Here is a 19,732-nt window from a genome sequence, read left to right on the forward strand (position 1 = left end):
TCTGGGCCAAGTGGGCAGGGTCTTCAGTGGCCTGCAAGGGGGGCACGGCCCCAGAGCTGGGCAGACACTACAGGCAGCGTGCAGAGGCCCCATTCAGAGGCGACGCTTTACCTGAGGCAGGAAGGCCTTCCTACACGGCGAGCTTCAGGCTGTCGCGGCGCTCGCTCGGTATGAATTAATGTCCCGTTTTTTTTTTTTAAGTTTTTTTTAACATTTATTTATTATTTTTGAGACAGAGAGAGACAGAGTATGAATGGGGGAGGGTCAGAGAGAGAGGGAGACACAGAATCTGAAACAGGCTCCAGGCTCTGAGCTGTCAGCACAGAGCCCAACGCAGGGCTCGAACTCACGGATCGTGATATCATGACCTGAGCCGAAGTCAGACACTTAACCGACTGAGCCACCCAGGCGCCCCAATGTCCCAGTTTTATAACAAGTGCATGGGAAGACGTTTTCCCTAAAAAAAAAAAAAAAAAAAAAAATGCTTGGGAGTCAACTTTATTGAGACTTCAATTAGATTTTATGAAAATTTTTTGAGTTCTGATGATGAGCCAGGTACCAAGGACACGGGAAAATAGATCCCTTTATGCAGGTGGCTGGCCAGTACAGGGCAGGTGGCAGCCGTGCCCGTGGGAAGCCCAGCAGCTGGCCCTGGGAGCCTCCCAGAAGGTCTCTTGGGCAGGTGGCCCTCCTGCTGGGTGTCAGGCCTCCGCTGCTCAGAAGCGCACCTGTGTGTCCTGTGGCTTTTGTAATGGTACCACGTGCTGGGTGGCTCAGGACGACACAGAGTTCTCCTCTTTCAGTTCTGGAGGTCGGAAGTCCACGGTCCGTCTCACTGGGCCGAAGTCGAGGTGTGGGCAGGGCTGTGTGGCGGAGGATCTGTTTTGCTTTGTGGTCACCTGAGCTTCCCTCTGACCCTCCTGGGTCCCCCACCGGGCCCGCCTATGGAGTCCAGGGCACTTTCCTCACCTGAAGGTCCTTAGCTTAATTAATCATGCCCCCAAAGTCCCTCTTGCCATGTGAAAGTCACACATTTCTCAGGTTCTGGGGATTAGGACAGGGACAGCTTTGGGGGCAATTCTTTAGCACAGAAAGCCTCCAAGGGCTTTTCCTGGCAACTCAGCTCCGGTGGGAGTGGGGCTGCCTTCCGTCAGCCTGTCTCCACCTGGAGGTCTGGGTCCTCCCCACCCCCATCTCTGCCAGTCTCCCCTGGGCTGGCCTCGACCTCAGGCTCTCCCTGGAGTGGCAGGCGGCCCCTGGGGCTCCCGGCTGGCTTGGGCAGCTCCTGTCTTCTGAGCAGAGACAACCTCTCCAGAGGGAACCGTGGCTGGAGTCCCAGGGGAGACGGTGGTTTGCACACCGTGGGTCACATGTCATCTGTGAGCGCGCCACTAGAGCGCTCTGCCTGTAATTGTGGGCGGCCTTCCCACACATGGGGTCGGGAGGGTCATTCCTTAAAACGGGGTATCGTGCAGACCAAAGTAACGCGGGACAAGGACCCCAATGCATGCATGCTGTCCTGCTCGGGAACCGCCCAGATCTGGATGCTGGGGTGGATGCCTGCCCGTGGTGGGGGGGGGACTCCGGGGTGGGGGGCACTCCCGTGGAGGGACAGGGCTGTTCCCCGGGCCCTCTGGTGTGGGAGAGCATCTCAGGCCAGTCACATCTGTGCTCTGTGGGCTCTGCTCCCCACACGCTGCACAAAAGCCCTCGTCCTTTGGGTCCCGCTAGAACAGCCCTTCATGCTTTACAAAATCGTTGAGGACTCCAAGGAGCTTAACATCTACCAGGATTTACCACGTTAGGAATGAAAACTGAGAAATGTCAACAATGTTATTGTTCATTTAAAGATAGCGATAGACCTGTTACGTGTTAGCCTGAAGTGTATTTTTTTTATGAAAGCCAACTGTTTCCCAGAACAAAAAAATTAGCAGGAAGAGGGGTGGTTTTGCGTTTTCGTAAGTTTTTTTTAACGTCTGGCTTAGTAGGCAGCTGGGTCTCATACAGATTTCTGTTTTGAACCTGTTGAGCTATGTTGTTTTGGTTGCAGTCGTTGAAAGAAACTTGGCCTCACTCAGAAGGGAGGAGTGTTTGGGTAAAAATTAGGGATGTTCTCCTCTGGTGCTTCACCAAAAAGTGGTAGTTTCTTGAACGTTTGTTGCCAAGTAGAGTTTGACACTCTGTCAGTGAACTTGTCATACTCTGGTACTTACAGTCCTTTGATCTGTCCTGCACTTTGGGTGGGTCTTTTACACATGCAGGCTTTTATATCGTTAGGCCCTGCACGCTAGGAGAATACTGGTTCTAAGGTAGGCTCCTCTTCTAAACAGTGCAGATTTAGTCCTACAATTTCAAAAGATCCCTTTCCTTACCGTCACCATCCATCTCAGGAAAACCTTCAAGGAGCTGGAAGCTGTCAGGTTCCCGGGGGAGGATACCGATTTCCCCGATTCTGATTTTTGCCTGAAAGCTCAATTCTTACAAGTTTTCCTTGAAGTGACAGACTCATTTTGTTCACGTCTGTCTGTCTGCAAGGTGCCCAAGTTCAAACGAGCACGGTTTGTCTCTGAGCTGGTCTTTTAGTAAAAACGGTGCTGCTGAGTGACAGAAGCAGCCGGTCCCCCGCACAGTGCACAGATCATGCGCAGCTGACCCCGAGCCAACCATCACCCTTCATTTTGTAGCAGAAGGGCTTTTTTGTGGATTTCCCACATCATCACAAAATATTAGAAATGTGTATACTCAAGGGCCAAGAAGTGGTGGTTTTCACAGCTTTACTAAAGACATTTAAAAAAATTTTTATTTTTTTAACATTTTTATTTCTGAGACAGAGACAGAGCGTGAGCGGGGAGGGGCAGAGAGAGAGAGGGAGACACAGAATCCGAAGCAGGTTCCAGGCTCCGAGCAGTCAGCACAGAGCCCTATGTGGGGCTCAAACTCGCAAACTGCGAGATCATGACCTGAGCCGAAGTCGGCCAGCCGCTCAACCGACTGTGTCCCCCAGGCCCCCCAACCAAAGACGTTCTTAAGCGAAGCTTCCGTGTCTTCTGCTGTGAGTGGTGAAGAACACCCAGCGGCCCGAAGGGTTTGGTGCCGTTGCCTTGGGGCGCCCTGAGGCCCCGGCAGCTTTGCCCACTGTTGCCGTGGCTTCATCAGCACACATTGTCCATACAGAGAAAAAGGCCCATGACATCTGAATATTGTGGAAATATTTTTGACCTTGTGGAGCCCTTGACAACCCCGGGGAACCGCAGCGTCTGGGGACCACATTTAGAGAACCGCTGTCTTAGGAGACCAGATCACTGCCCTGTCTTGCTTGTCATTTGAGTGTACAGGATTCAGCCTCTTATCAAAGCCAAGATTGTGTGTCAGCTGCAAGGTTGACAGTTCTAGAGAAGGTTCAGATCCCTGTCTGCCCGGAAGGCGGGTGACATCCTCGATGAGCCAGGTCCCCAAGAAGCTCTTAGCACTCAAAACCTGTCCCACATCGGCTTTGGCAACAAGGGACTGCCCATGTAGCTGAGCTGTCCTGGGTGGCTTTAGGGTCTCTTACCATGACACCTAGACCCACTGGTCCTTTTGCTCTGCTTGCTTTTTCCACGTGTGTCTCACGGAAGCTGCTCCTGTGGTGGCCCCTGACAGCTTCACACTGATGACCTCTCTGCTTTAAGGGCTGCAGAAAAGAGTATTTCCTTCTCTCAACAGGAGCAGCAGAAGCTGTGAGATTTGCATCTCGTTGGCTCTGACTGGGTCATGCCTCCTAGTCCCTTCCAAGACGGCCCTAGTCCCCAAGGCCTGGCACTCTTGTGTAGTGCTCAACCTCCACAACTGTACAAAGCAGCCCTGCATGTGCCTGTCTCTATACCGGTCACTGGCTGAGGCCAGCCTAGTCATGCTGTAGTTGGGCCAGGACAGCAAGGACGGAGAGGCTATCCGGAGCGAGACGGGGCACGTTAACCCTGGGGAAAGCAGCATGGGGTTCGGAGGGAGCAGTGGCGGAGGGTGGGTTTTGGGGATGGTGTGGTGGGAGGTAGGAGAATTTCAGAATTGCTCTGAGCACCGTGGCCCTTAAAACTCCTTTATTTATTTGAACACAAATCACGCAGGTAATCGTAGAGGCCCGAGTCATCCTCAGACTGGCAGAATGAAAGACTGGCTCAGGATTTTTGACCAAAACGTGCTGGTCCCTCCCCACCCACAGAGAGCACGCCAGCCTATAAAGGAATCGACTGCGTTTCAGTGCGTCCTGAAGTGGCTTGATGGGCCGCTAATTAAGCAGGTAAAGAAATTTGCTATTTGTTGTCAACTGCATGTCGTTACTGTTCCAGCTGAGAGGATATTGATTTTCACTTACGTATCTGAGTCTTACCACTGTACCCATTACCTCGGGCTTTGGCAGTATTTGGAGGCAAAGTGGCCCATCAGCAAAGAGAATACCTGATTCAGCGACTCGGTCAGCACTTTTGACACCGGGTGAAGGTTTCTTCTGCCCACAGTGGAGCAGTTTTAAAACCCCGGTAATCTGATTTTTCTTGGGTCCCTTGAGCCGGCATATTTGCAGGAGGTGGGCTCGTGCACGATTCAACACCGCCTGCTTGCGGCCTGGCCCTTAGAGCTGCCGGGGCAGAGCTCCGGGCATCCTGGCAGAAGCCGTGTGCCTGGACGTACCACGGCCGTCTGCACACTCGGGCCCTTGCTCCGTGGCTCTGCAGGCGTCCGTGTCCTTCCGGGGCAGGGAACCTGGGGAGAAGCTGGTGCTTCTGCGCTGCCCGCGGGACAGTCACGTGATTGGAGGCTTCCAGTGAGGCCCAGTGGGGTGCGTGGGAAGGATCCAGACCTGCCAGTGTGAGCATGTGACTTTTTGTAGGGTTTGGCCTGGCAGGGCCGCGTCCTCCTCTGCAGGTGGTCCTAGAGCTGGTAGGGCGATGCTCCATGTCCAAGTCGCTGGGGAGCTGGGTCTGTAAGAGCTCACTGCCGCGAAGGCGCCCACACCCTCCGGCTCCAAGCCCTTTGGTCCGGCGCCTGCTGTGTGCGGCCTCCGCGTTGGCCCCGCGGTAGCTGCTGTTCCCCCAGCTGTACCGCCCAGCACTCTCCTGTGCCGGCCTGCTTTGTCCCGAAGCGGGGCCGTCAGAAGAGGAGGCGGTCGGAGACCAGCGGAGCCGGTTGTGAGGGACGCCCGGCTCTAGGCGGCCGGTGGGGCAGACAGCCAGGGGGCTCTGCCTCATAGGAGCGCACGAGTCGGTGACGGCACTGTCTCTCTCCTAGGAGTTTTACGAAGGAGATTTTATTCATTGTCCCATTTTGTTTCGTTTATTTGTATTTATTTTTGGAAAGGTGATTACCGTTGTTCAGAATTCACTAGGGTATGCCAGCAAAGTGTATCGTTCCACGGAGTCCCTAAGGCCCCAGTGTCCCTCCCTGGACACAGCCGGCACGACCTGTTTTTTGGTATAGCTTTCCAGAAATTGTAAGCAAATGCAACAAATAAATACACTTGTATTTTATGCTTTAAAAATATTCTTAGCAAGGTCTTACAGATGTTCATGTCGTCACGTGAAGAATTTCATTCTCTCTTATGACAACATAGTATTTCTTTGGATGATTCTGTGTTTATTTATTCAGACCCTTATTGATGAACACATAGAGTTTTTTTCAGTTGTTTGCTGTCACAGATACAGCTATAATGAATAACTTCATTTACGTGTTTTTTTTTTTATGTACACATGTGTCTGTAGAATGAGTCCTATAAATGGGATTCCTGATTGAGAGTCACGTGTTAGAAGTTATTGTTTAAGACCCAGTTATAGGCTGTTTATAAAAAAAAGTGCTTTAAACAGAAAGACGTGAACTGTATGTGTAATAGTAAAAGGATGGAGAAAAGATAGGCCATGTAAACCCTGTAAGAAATCTTTGTGTTGTACTGACGTCAGATAAAGTCAATTTCAAGGTGAGGAGTATTACCAGAGATAAAGGGGCATTTCTTCCTTCCTTCTTTCCTTTCCTTTCCTTTCCTTTCCTTTCCTTTCCTTTCCTTTCCTTTCCTTTCCTTCTTTCCTTCTATTTTGAGAGAGAGAGAGAAAGAGAGAGAGAGAGAGATTCCCACGCAGTCTCTGCACTGTCAGAACAGGGCCAGATGCGGGGCTTGAACTGACGAACTGTGAGGTGGTGACCTGAGCTGAAATCAAGAGTCAGAAGCTCAGCTGAGCCACCCAGGCTCCTCTAGAGCGGTATTTCATTTTGATGATGGCAGTCAAGAAGATAGGACAGTCCTAAATGTGTATGTGCCTCTCTTGGGGCCTGTAAGACCACCCTCAGGTTCAGTGATTCATTGGGAGGACTCCCGTGGCTCGGCACATGGTCCGTCTCCCAGGAAAGATTTACTACAGCGAGAGGATACGGAGCAGGATCAGCCATGGGAGAGGCATGTGGGGGGAAGTGTGGGGGCAGGCATATACTTCAGGGGTGCTCTCCAGTGGAGCCCCACAGGGTGCGTTCAGTTCTTCCAACAACAGTCACGACAACACGTGTGAAACGTTCCCAGCCAAGGAAGCTTGTTAGAGGCTCCGGACGTTTTGGGGACTGGTCAGGTGGGCATCTTCTGCCTAGCGCGTTCCCAGATCACAGACTTCCAGCAGGAAAGCAGGTGTTCAGCATAAGCCACTTTGTACAGCTCAGGCAAAGTACACCATGATCGGTAGAGTGAGGGGAACCCCCAGCCTCCAGCCAAGGGCCGGCCTCGTGGACCCACCTTTCAGAGCACACAGTTGGGCCAGCCGTGCTAGCTCTTCTGTGCACGGTACCTGGTAACACAGCTTCCAAACACGTGAAGCAAAATCGTGTAGAACTAAAGGGAGCACGGTTCAGATTCGCCGTCACCACTGGAGACTTTTAACTCTCCTCTCTCACTAACTGATAGAGCAAATAAACCAAAAACCAAAAACCAAAACAGGGGCGCCTGGGTGGCTCAGTCCGTTAAGCGTCCGACTTCAGCACAGGTCATGATCTCACCATTTGTGAGTTCGAGCCCCGTGGCGGGCTCTGTGCTGACAGCTTGGAGCCTGGAGCCTGCTTTGGATTCTGTGTCTCCCTGTCTGTCTCTGCTCCTCCCCTGCTTGCACTCTATCTCTCTGTCTCAAAAATAAATAAACATAAAAAAATTTAAAAAACAAAAACAAACCAAAACCCAAAAAACGCCCCATAATGATTTGGAAGATCTAAACCACCAACCACCTAGACCTGTCTGTTATCTCTAAAACACTACAGCCAACAAATAGAATATGCGTTTTTCTCAAGTGTGGAAACTTCACTGAGATAGGCCATATGCTGGGACATAAAAATAAGTCTCCATGGATTTAAAATGATTGAAATTTATAGAGTATACATACGTCAACTGACTAGTATGGTATTAAATTAGAAATGAGCAACGAGATATCTAGAAAATCCTCAAATAGCAGAAAATTAACACACTACCAACTAACCCATGAGTCAAAGAAGAACTCATGGGGAAATTAGAAAATATTTTGAAGTGAGGAATGGAAGAACATACCAAAATTTATGAGGTGCAACTATTTGAGTCCTTTGAAGGAAATTTATAGCTTTATATGACTATGTTAGAGGAGAAGAAAGGTATGAAATCAATGATCTCTTTCCTCCATCAGAATCTACATAAGAAGAAGTTAAACCCGAAGAAAATAGAAGAGGGACATGGTAGATTTCTGTTTATTTAGCAGAAATCAATAAATTAAAAAGGCAAATAGTAGAGAAAATCAGCAAAGTTAGAAGTTGGTTCTTTGAGAAGCTTAATAAAATTGACAAACTCCTATAAGTCTGGTCATGAGCAAAGAGAGAGAAAACACAAATTACCAATATTAGGAAGGAAGGGAGTATTACAGTATATCTTACAGACGTTGAAATGATAGTCAAGGGAGAGGCACCTGGCTGGCTCAGCCGGTTAAGCTTTCGACTTCGGCTCAGGTCATGACTTCACATTCGTGAGTTGGAGCCCCGCGTTGGGCTCTGTGCTGACAGCTCAGAGTCTGGAGCCTGCTTCGGATCTGTGTTTCCCTCTCTCTGCCCTTCCCCCGCTCACTCTGTCTCTGTCTCTCAAAAAAATGAATAAAAGTTAAAAAATTAAAAAAGATAATCAAGAGATATTATGAATAACTTGTGTGCCAAGAGATTTGATAACTTAGTTGAGATGGAGAAATTTCTTGAAAAGCACAATTTACCAAAAGTGACACTAGAGGAAATAGAAGATCTATTAAAAAAAAATTATTTTTGAGACAGAGACAGAGTATGAGCGAGGGAGGGGCAGAGAGAATGAGGGAGACACAGAATCCAAAGCAGGCTCGAGGCTGTGAGCTGTCAGCACAGAGCCTGACATGGGGTTCAAACCCACGAACTGTGAGATCATGACCTGAGCTGAAGTTGGACACTCAACTTACTGAGCCACCCAGGTGCCCTGAGGAAATAGAAAATCTAAATAGTCCTATATTCATTAAAGAAACAATTCATAAGCAAACATCTTCCTCCAAAGAAAACTCCAGACTTAAATGACTTCACTGTTGGATTTTATAAAATATTAAAAGAAGCAATAATATGAATTCTAGAACAAACTCTATCAGAAAAGAGAAGAGAGGATGCTTTCCAGTGTTGGTTTTTTTTTTTTTTTTGAGCCCCCATAACTGATAACTAAATCAGGCGAGGATATCACAAGTACAGACTAATGTCCCTCATGAATATTAACACAAAAAACCTTAAAATATTGGGACATAGGATCTAGTTAGTACCTTACAATCAGATGGGGTTTAACACAGGAACCCAAAGTTTTACAGTTTTTACAGTTGATTCTTGAACAGTATGCGGGTTGGGGTGCTGACCCCCTCAAAATCAAAAATCTGCATATAACTTTTGACTCCTCCAAAACCTAATTACTAATAGCCTGCTGTTGACCAGAAGCCTTCCCAATAATGTAAACAATTGATTAATACGTATTTTGTATGCTATATGTGTTATGTACTGTGTTCTTACAATAAAGTCAGCTAGTGGAGAGAAAATGCTATTAAGAAAATCACAAGGAGGGGCGCCTGGGTGGCGCAGTTGGTTAAGCGTCCGACTTCAGCCAGGTCACGATCTCGCGGTCCATGAGTTCGAGCCCCGCGTCAGGCTCTAGGCTGGTGGCTCGGAGCCTGGAGCCTGTTTCCGATTCTGTGTCTCCCTCTCTCTCTGCCCCTCCCCCGTTCATGCTCTGTCTCTCTCTGTCCCAAAAATAAATAAAAAACGTTGAAAAAAAAAAAAAAAGAAAATCACAAGGAAGAGAAAACACATCTACAGTCCTATAATGTGTTTATAAAACAAAAAAACGTATAGGTGGACCTGTACGGTTCAAATCTGTGTTGTTCAAGGGTCGGCTGTACATACAAGAAATCAGTGAAAAGACAGCATTTGAAAGAAGACTGGGGTGCCTGGGTGGCTAAGCATGCAACTTGATCTCAGCTCAGGTCTTGATCTTGGGGCTGTGAGTTCAAGCCCTGTGTTGGGCTCTATGCTGGACGTGAAGCCTCCTTAAACATAAAAAAAAATAATAATAATAGTAAATAAAAGAAGACCAAGTAGGAAACAAACGTAAAAAGCATAGTCTTACAAAGTTTATACGATTTGAGTTATTTTGGGAATTGACAGCTTTAGATGACAGCAAACTTCCCTGTGAAAGGTGTTGGCTAAAAATATTAACGTATTTTTGAACTCAGGATACTTTCTTAATAATTTTAGTATGTCTTTCTTGCTGTCCCACTTACCTTTTCCATTGAGTTTAACTTTACCATGAACGTTGATTGTTCTTCTTTGCTTTGGCTATTCCAATTCAGTTTGATGTTTCTTGGGCACCACTGTATATTTGCAGCTGCGTGGGGGACACAGATGACCATCCCACATTCTGTCTTCACACACCAGCAGAGACTGTTTAGAAACCTACCTGATTAGAAATGGGTACGGAGTCACATAGAGGTGGAAGGGTGGTTAGGGTCTGGGTTCTGGGAAGAGGGCTAGGTCAGCAGGAAAGGTTTGGGAATTAGCAGGTTGTGGCTGGTGCTTACATCTCTGAGAACGGGAGGAAGAGGAGGGAGGGAGGAGGAGGGGGGGAGAGAAAGGGGAGGGGGGAGGAGGATGGGGAGGAAGAAGAGGAGGGGGAAGGATTAGGAAGAGGGAGGGGGAGGGAGGAGGAGGGGAAGGGTCAGGAGGGGAGGGGGAGGAGTGGCAGGGAGGAGGGAGAACAGGGAATGGGGAGGAGGGAGGAGGGGAAAGGAGGAGGAGGGAGGGGGTGGGGGGAGGAGCGAGAGGAGGAGGGAAGGGGAGAAGACGAATGGGGAAGAGAAGGAGGGTTAAGAGGCTGCTGGTGGCACCCTGGGCAGCATCAGCAGTGAGGGGAAGCTTAGGATCAGGCCCCTGGGGACAAGTGCACTGAGTATGGGGCAAGGTCTCGTTCTAGGCCCTAAGGATGGGGCAGGGAAGAGTATCCGGGAGGATACTCTGGGCCCTTATCCTCCCAGAGCTCACGCTTGGTTGGGGGCAGCAGAGAACTGGATGAACCCTGGGGAAAGGGAAAGCAAGGTCAGAGGACTGGCAGGGGTCTAGATGGTGGAGGTCAGGGAAGGCACGGGAATGAGGTTGCTGAGAAGAGGTAGCTGGGGGGAATAGGAGGAGGGAAGGGGATGTGGCTAGAGAGACAGGGGCCATGCTGAGAGAGGTGTGTGGAGGCCTGGGGAGTGGGGAGGTCCCCCCAACTCTGTGATTGAAACCAGGCTTGGCTGCCTCCTCCCTACCTGTTTGCTGTCTTCCTGCTTCCTCGCTCCCAGCTTCCAGGGACAGAAAACACTGCCATCATCCTTTGCTAGGGACTAGGGACGTGGGACTCAACGAGCGCTAGACCCAGGAGAAGCCTGGGCGCCGTGAGGCAGCTGGCCACCCCATCCTTACCTGTTCTGTGGTTCTGTCCCTCACATCCGCATCCAGCCCATCCTGGCTGAGCTCCTGGTGCTGGCTGGAGGGAGATGAAATTGACAAAATAATTGTGAGCTATTTAAGGTGCCCAGTGGGGGTTTGATACACTGTACATTGTGAGGACCCCCACTGAGTTAAATGACACATCCGGCCCCTCCCTCTTCCCTCACGGTTGCTGCAGTTACACAGGGGGACCTTGTTTTATTTATTTATTTATTTATTTATTTATTAATTATTAAATGCTTGTTTATTTTTGAGAGAGAGAGATAGAGAGCTTGAGCAGGGGAGGGGCAGAGAGAGAGGGAGACACAGAATCCGAAGCAGGCCCCAGGCTCCCAGCTGTCAGCACAGAGCCCTACACGAGTCTCGAACTCATGAACCGCAAGTTCATGACCTAAGCTGAAGTCGATGCTTAACTGACTGAGCCCCCCAGGCGCCTCAGGGAATATTCTTATACACATATTTTTATGGGTTTGTCTAAGGGTATCCAGAGGACAAATTGTAGCTATGTTGCTAGAGCAAAGCATGCATCTGATCAGATTTTCAGTATTGCCAGATGCCCTCCGTGGAGATGGTAACATTTTATATGCCCATGAAAATTGTACAAGAATACCTATTTCCCCCATCCTGTGGCAGAAGTTGTCAAAGTTTTTGATTGTTGCTAACCTGAGAGGTTAGAGGTGGTATATCATTATTTAAAAAAAAAAATTTTTTTTTTAACATTTATTTATTATTGAGAGACAGAGCATGAGTGGGGGAGGGGCAGAGAGAAAGGGAGACACAGAATCCGAAGCAGGCTCCGGGCTCCGAGCTGTCAGCACGGAGCCTGATGTGGGACTCGAACTCACAAACCATGAGATCATGACCTGAGCTGAAGTCAGACACTTAACTGACTCAGCCACCCAGGCGCCCCATGGGGGGGCCTAGTTTTAAAACCCATGTCACGAGAGGTGCCTGGGTGGCTCAGTCGGTTGAGCATCTACCTCTTGATTTTGGTTCAGGTCATGTGGGATCGAGCCCCATGTTGGGCTCTGTGCTGACAGTGTGGAGCCTGCTTGGGATCTCTCTGTCCCTCCCCCATTCTCGCTTTTGCATGCTCGCGTGCTCTCTCTCTCAAGTAAACTTAAAAAAAAAAACAAACCTATGTGGGGTGAGGGCAACACTGAGAAGACAGTTTATTACTGTTCCTAAGAGGCGGGGTATGCCAGGCCACGTAGGGCCATGCGGGGTGGCCCCAGGGTGTCATGGGGTCTGTCAGGAGGCGGAGCAGCTGGGGAGACCATAGCCAAGAGTCTTCACCTTGGCTTTCATGGGAGGGAAGGCACAGGCAGGGTGAGCACTTGACCAGGTGTAGGATTGGCGGGTGTGAATCATTTCAGCGGCCTCCTGGAGGCTAGGAGCCAGATAGGGGACCAGGTGGGAGTCTGGACTCCGGATTGGCCGGTTTGCATATCAGAGATGTTCTGGAAGGCAAGTCATTTACTCTGTGTAGGAGTTAGCTGGTCCTGGCGGGGGGGGTGGGGGGGGGTGGGGGGGGGGTGGGGGGGGGTGGGGCGGTCAGTCCCCTGTGGTGAGGCCCCACGTGCCACAGCACCAAGAACACAGTGTCAGAAAAACTAGTTAACACAGTTGAGTATGGTTGGTGCAGGCTCTCCAGGGTCGCTGAGAACCCCGGCTCTCCTCTGCCCCAGGGCCTTTGGTTTGCTGCTCCTTCTGCCTGGTGTCTCCCCTCCCCTTAGTTCTCAGCTCAAACATCATCTTTCCTGACCTCCCCTGGCCATCCTGTTAAAATGCACACCCACCGTCTCCCCCACTCTTACTGTTCTTTACATGAGCCCTGTTCCCTGTTGTCTCACTAGTGCCTGGAACAGTGCCTGGCACAGAGTAGATGCGTAGAGTAGATGCTTAATGAATGTTTGATGAATGAATGAGTGAATGAATGAATGAATGAAAACCATTTCTTGGTTCCAGGGCAGACGATAAGAGCACAAAGGAGAGCCTCACTGTAGGTTGTGTGGCTCTGGGAAGATGGCTTGTGTTTATAGTCCCTGGGTGTTTTCGTCTGTGTTGGCAGCCAGGACTTCTCAGTCCTCAAAGATCTGCTTTTCCTTTGCTAATACCACCCCAGAATAATTCTGACAAGTTGAGGATTTAGAGTTTGTGATTATATCAAGAAGGACTCATTTGTTTGCAAATAATGACAACCCCATTCAAAACAGCTTAAGTTAGAGAAAGCTCACACAACAGACAAATCCATAGTTAGGACAAACTTCAGGTGTGGCTTGATCTAGGGTCTCAAGTGCCATAACCTGGGCTTGTTCTCTCTCGGGCCCGTGTGGTGTCAGGTGCCTGTGTCTCTTCAGCCGTGGCCTCTTGTGTCTCATTGGCACTGGGTGAGTCTTTTGCCCGTGTTGTCTGTACCTTGGGACTTTAGTGCTTGGATTGGCCAGGGGAAGGCCAAGCCCTTTGACGCATAACCCCCCCCCCAACACCCCAAGAGCACTAGCCACGGGAGAGGCAGTTCCCCCAGAGGATATTGACCCCTAAAACCGGTGGATTCTGAGTGCCCCAGTTCTCCCAGGCTGGCCGGTCAGCACGTGTGGCATGGCTCGTGACGTCGGGAAGCCTTCAGGGCCGGCACCTTCTGTCTCGCAGGGAGTGCTGGAGGTGCTCTCGGAGGTGGGCTGCTGTCTGCGCGTGTCCCTCTTTGATGTCACCTACCGACACTTTTTCGGGAGGACGTGGAAGACCGCCGTGAGGCCCGTGGAGCAGCTCTCCAGGCAGCCGTCCAGGATCGTCTTCGATGAGGTGGGCCTTGGCGGTGGGCGGGGCTGCTCTGGGGCCAAGCAAACGCCCTGTGCATCTCAGACCCGAGGCACGCCAAGCTGGTCTTAGCCCTGGGGCACTCCATTTCCAGACCCAACCTGTGCGGGAGCCACGTGTCCCGGGCAGACGAGAGCGTGTGGCTCTGGTCCAAGCAGTGGGGTGGGGGACACTCGCGGGTCTTGTCACCTTCAAGGAACCCTGGAGTTCGTGGAGCGAAGTTAGGAGATTATCGGTCTCACTGACTCCCCCGTTTTCTCTCACCCTCCTTGTCCCCCTTCTTCTTTCAGTTTGGTTTCCTTCTTTGTCTTCAAGACGGGTGTTTGAGACTTAGCAGGAGGGAAGGCAACTTACCCAGGTGGCAGGGGGCAGAGCCTGGACTGGGACCCACGCCTTCTGTGTCCACACTGGGTGCTTGCGTTGGCACTGCTGATAACGTGATTGGCCCCTGCCCCGCGGGCCGGTGGTTTCTGGCTTTGTCCGGCTGCCCCCAATACAAGCATGTATTCGGGCCTTGGGCTGGGTGCCGGGGGTGAGGGTGGACGGCACGGTCACGGCGCTCACCGCGCAGAAGGGGGGTGACGTGCAGAAGCAGGTAACAGAGTCATTGTAAGTTGTGGTGAACTTCCAAAGGAGGCCAGTACGCTGCTGTCCCGGGGGGACGGGGAGACCTCTGCGGGGAGGGGAAGAAGGAGGGGCTCCCCTGAGTGAACGTTGAAGCCGACGCTGCAGGCAGAGCAGGGTCACACACGCACCAGCTTCCTGACGCGGCCCGTCTGCTTGATTGGGCTCCTGTGGGGACGTCACAGGTGTGGAGAGGGCCGGTGCCCTGTTGACTTGATCCTTCTCGGGTGTCGAGCGGGGCTCAGGGGAGCCTGGTGCTGTAGCCGTAGTGCAGTGAATGGTGAAGCTGGCAGTGACCACAGCCGTCCTTGGAGGCGTCACCGCATGTGACCACAGCCCGAGTGCCCCTTTGCTGCTGGGGACCGTCCTGGCTCAGTCCTGAAGCTGCGGGGGGCCGGCTGAGCACGCCGCTCCCTGCATTTGGCTGCCACCCAGGGTTCGGGCTGTGGTCGGGGCGCGGATCCATCCGCTGGAGCCCTGCCTTCCCAGGGTAGGAGGGCGCTCATGCCCCCAGAGGTCAGGAAGGTTAAATGAGGCCTTGGGAAAGCATGTGTCCTGGGGACGAAAGATGTGTCTGATATTCAGGTTGTCACACAGCCTATGCAAATGCTACTGAAGAGTCTGGCTGGCTGCATCGTATGTGAGCCACGTGTGGGTCTGTGGACAACTCCTTACAGGGCTGTGTCAACATGGGCGATGAATGGCCTTCTCGCCCCTGACACGGCTGGAAGAGGTTCGCCAGGAGCAGCGTGGCCCTGGGGTCGTGGATCACCTGGCCGGGCTCAGCCTCCGCTGCCTTCGGGGGTGGCCTTCGAGGGCCAGGCTGCTCGGATTTCTCTTTGTCCTGTGTCCGGTCAGGCCCACGGAAGCCTGGTTTGTGACATGACCACAGCGAATGATGGAGGTGTGGACGTGAATGAGGAATGGTGGACGTGGGAGTTCACCGTGGGCTGGGCCGTGGGCCGGGCCTTGGCTCACAGCACGTTATGTGATTCCGTCCCCTCAGCCCTCCTCCAGAGGACGGTGTTATATGTCCCTCCTTACAGAGTCATCAGCAGGTCAGGAGGCCGGGAGTGCCCGCTCCCAGGCCCCTCGTGTCACTGGGTGGAGGTGAGCCCTGAAATCAGCGCCTGAGTGCTTTGCAGTCGTGGGTTGGGAACGAGTCCCTCTCCCATGTCCTCCCCTTGGCACCCCTGTCCCTGACCAGTGCCGAGTGGTGGGACTTCCCTGTAATGGCGGGGTCACGTCCCCCAGGCCACGCTCTGCCCAGAGTGGCTCGGCAATGGTGGCCTACGGAACTGGCCACACCGTAGAAAACAGCCTCCGGAACTGCCCTGCTCCTGCTGGACCTGTCCAGGCTCAGCACTGCTTCCCCCAGAGGCCTCTGCTGCCACACCGGCCGCGGGATGCGTCAGATGTCACCCGGTCCTGGGCTCTCCACGTCTGCTCAGCCTCCCTCGCTGTTTGTCTCCTGCTGAGTCGGCCATGCGGCGGGGGACGGTGCGTTAGTGAGGACACAGTGTTTAAAGTTTCTGGAAAATTCTGCACCCTCCAGTCTTGCAGTTGCTGAAGTGGAGCGTGCAGCAGGGCCAGTGGGTGAGCAGAGGGTTTTTGGGGGGCGGTGATGCCAGAGGAGTTGCTCAGGAAGTGGCTGCTGTCCAGCTGCTATGCCCAAGGCGAGCAGCAGAGGCCAGTGGCGCCCCAGGAACCGGCCGGCCTGCTGTGCCCTTGAGCACAGTCCTCCCAGCCCAGCACTTCCTGTCTGATTCTGATGATCAGAATACGGGAAAGTCAGCTCCTTTCGAGTTAGTTAAGGAAAGAATACCCCGTGCAGAGTGTGTGTGTGTGCGTGTGCGCGTATATGTGTTTCCATGCACGCGAGCCGTGGAAATGTGGAGCACTCCCATGGTGGCACCCACAGACAGGAGGCTCTGCACCTTCTGCCTACACACCTCTGGAAATAAGTACAACTTGCCCTTTTTAGAGGGGATTCGGAATTTGACAAAGATCTTTTTCTGGTTTTATTAATTGCTTGTGTTTTCTGGTTTTACCGGTCGGCAGTGGCGTGGGGAGATCTGATTGGAGGTGGGCAGGCCGCCAGTAGCAGGCCCCCATCCTTGGAATCACCATGGCCGTCTAGTCTAAATGTGGATTAATGAGCGAAGCCCGTGTGCTCAGGGTTTTTACTGAGTTGTCAGTGTCCTATGGGTCCCGACTTTATTGCTTGGCAAATAACGTCTTGGAGAAAGACATTAAAGAAAGAAGTCTTGCCTTGAACCTGAGCTGGTATTTCTGTGAGTGATGAATTCCTCAGGCTCAGCCTCCCCACTCCGGCTTGCCTGCCCCCCCCCCCCGCTGAGGCTCAGCCTCCTGACCTCAGGCTCAGCCACCCGGGCGCTGCCTGGTGGAGCCTCTTAGCTCAGAGACCAGAGTTCTGTGCTGTCCTTTGAGACCCTCCTGGTGCAGAGGAATCGCCTTTCACTTCCGCTGAGATGGTTAATAATTTGTTCCACCTCTCAAAAAGTATCTTCTGAAAAATAATCTGGGAAGCCAAAGTACCGTGCGGTTTCTGCATTTTCCTTCTGAGACGTATGTCATTCTCCTTTAAACTCTCCCCCTAACAAAGCACATGCAGGCTTTCAGTGACAGCGTCCTGTTTCCTTCTCCTCGTATATTTTTTAAGTTATTTATTTCGAGAGAGAGAGAGAGCTGGAGAGCTGCAGGGAGAGTGAGAGGGAGAGAATCCCAAGCAGGTGCCACACTGTCAGCACAGAGCCTGATGCGGGGCTTGATCCCGTGAACCATGAGATCATGACCTGAGCCGAGATCAAGGGTCGGACGCTTAACTGACCGAGCCACCCAGGTGTCTCTCCTCCTCCTTGTGTTTTATGGGAGTGACCAGACAGGACCGCCACCACACAGACCGGGCTGGCTGCCTCCAGGGCTCCCCTCAGCCCCTGGTGTTGCTACAGGGGTAGGTACACCAGCGGCCTGAGCTCGAGGTTCAGCTAGTGGGGTAGTCTCTGCTACCATGCCAGTGCCATGAGAATCCACTCTCACATGGTCCTAATTCGTCAGGCGGTGACAGCCATGTGATTTCCTCTTTAAAAGTGGACACTCTAGGGGTGCCTGAAGTGTTCAACTTCAGCTCAGGCCATGATCTCCCGGTCTGTGAGTTCGAGCCCTGCGTCGGGCTCTGTGCTGACAGCTCGGAGCCTGGAGCTGCTTCGGATCCTATGTCTCCCTCTCTCTCTGCCCCTCCCCTGCTCGTGCTCTGTCTCTCTCTGTCTTTCAAAAATGAATAAATGTTAAAAAAAATTAAAAAGTGGACACTCTGGCCCTGGGCGTGGGGGTGGTATAAGGCGGACGCAGGCTCTCACTTAGTCCTGGGGGGCTTTGGGCCAGGCACCTAGACTCTTGGCTCCGAATTCCCTCGTGTGTGCCTGAGAGAGAACGGTGTGCATCTCGTAAGGCTGCGGGGGTACCAAATACGTTCTCGAGCACGCACGCGGTGAGCAGTGGGCACTCCTCCATACACACTTGGTGCCAGGCCCTGTCCAGGAGCCGCACAGACCACGATGGAGAAGACCGTGTGTCCCCACGCCGGCCGGGGTTGATGCTTACGTTATCCCTCTGGAGCAGGGCCTCTCAGCCTGGGCGGGCTGACCCCTGGGGCTGGCCCTGTTGTGTGTTGTGTGCTGTGGGTGATGGCGGGCTCTGCCCTGGGTGCACAGAAGCCTCTGACTTTGGAGCTGGAGACTTTGCGTTTCCCAGAGGAGAGTTTTGTGTCACAGAGTCCCCGGGTTTGGGGCACTCGGGCTCATGGTGGGAAGTGCACAGGAAACTATCTGAGCCTCAAGTGGGAGGCCGCAGGAAGTGTTGGTAAGCCATCTGCCTTCCTGAAGATTCTCTGTTAAAGGCTTGTTGGAAAAGAATTGCTCAAAGACACTTGCGATCTCTGCTCCTCTCTTCCCTGGCCTTGCCGCCCAGCCTTCTGTTTGCGACTGAAGCGAGCAGGTCGAGTGGCAGTGCAGTTGGGGACACGTGGCCGTGGCCTCTCCATCACGGCGCGTCATCAGACGCCCCATTTCAGTTCTGTCATGTGGGTGAGAAATGAGGACCTGGCCCCTGGGCAAAATGGTGTCCATGTTTTGGAAGATGAAGGCGTTAAGACAGGAGCATTTCCATGATTTATTAACCTGTTTACCCCATCAGGGAGGAATCCTGTCAAGTGTAGATGAGTGGGGATGTGACTGGAGTGAACGAGAGCCCCCCTCTTCAGTCCCGAGAGTTCTTCTCTTGCAGGTAATTTGATGGGCTTGACTCAAACTTTTAATCACACGGTTTTAGTTGACGCACAGGATTTACCTCTCGCAGCCTGCCGCGTGGTGTTAATTAGACATCCTTACACTGAAGGGCTTATTTGCAGTTTTGGCTCAGCTGAGTGCTGGCAGGAGTGCTGGCGGAGTCCAATCGCGTGCCGCAAGGTGGGAATGGCACCTCGGTACCGGGTGAGCCGGGCCGGCCCCACTTTGCCCTCCTGGGGAAGGTCCCCGCAAGGCGACCAGAGGATTAAAGCTTGTTAGAAAACAAAAATCAGGGGCCGTGGGGGCTCTGGATTTCTGCTCGGGTCACCATCTCGTGGATTGTGAGTCTGAGCTCTGTGTTGGCTCTGTGCTGATGGTGTGGAGGCTGCTTGGGATTCTCTCTCCCTCTCTCTGCCCCTCCCCTGCTTGAGTGTTCTCTCTCTCTCTCTCTCCAAGTAAATAACTAAGCTAAAAAAAAACCACCAACAAACCCCAAAAACCAAAAATCAGTTGTGTAAATTTGACAATCTAATTTGCTGTATTCACGACTCATGAACGGGGCGGCATCCCATCCGGCAAATAGAAAGGAGCTCCGGGGAGCTGGACAGAGTGCGGGGCTTTCGTAGACAGAACAGGGTGGGAAAAAGTCGTGTCTGCAGAGAGAACATTGTTCTCGGGCGAGGTCCCCTTCCTGTGGGGGGAAGGCAGGGGTCAACCAGGCGGTCTGTGTCACCAGCACCGACCAGGGAGTCCCAGGTTGTCGGGTTAAAGGTTCCGTGCCCGAGAGGCGGAGACCGCACTGGGTCAGGCGTGGCCTTGGTTGCTGACCGGGGCTCGGCACAGGTGACCCTGGGGCCTGTTGTGTTCTTTCTGAGAAGCTCCACGGCTGCCTTGTGCTCTCACCCCTGGGAGCCTTTTTACTTCCACAGGCTTCTGGTGGGTTCTGCACTGGGTTTGTGTTTTATACCTGCCGAGGCTGG

At 52.3% G+C, this 19,732-nt stretch overlaps 1 protein-coding gene across 1 annotated transcript in view; it reads left to right on the plus strand.

Annotated features, from left to right (window-relative positions):
* Positions 1-19,732, plus strand: part of NPHP4 (nephrocystin 4) — a 110,246-nt gene that overhangs the window by 2,783 nt on the left and 87,731 nt on the right. Inside the window, exons 3-4 of the mRNA XM_047084097.1 lie at positions 4,107-4,279; positions 13,654-13,806. Of these exons, the coding sequence (XP_046940053.1) occupies positions 4,145-4,279; positions 13,654-13,806 (288 nt within the window). The 5' untranslated portion in view covers positions 4,107-4,144. The remainder of the gene's footprint in view (positions 1-4,106; positions 4,280-13,653; positions 13,807-19,732) is intronic.

The sequence above is a fragment of the Lynx rufus genome, unplaced genomic scaffold (assembly GCF_022079265.1).
Source record: "Lynx rufus isolate CCGP_SWC_20201006 ecotype Redwood Valley unplaced genomic scaffold, mLynRuf1.p SCAF_2, whole genome shotgun sequence".
In the NCBI taxonomy this organism is placed as follows: Eukaryota; Metazoa; Chordata; class Mammalia; order Carnivora; family Felidae; genus Lynx; species Lynx rufus.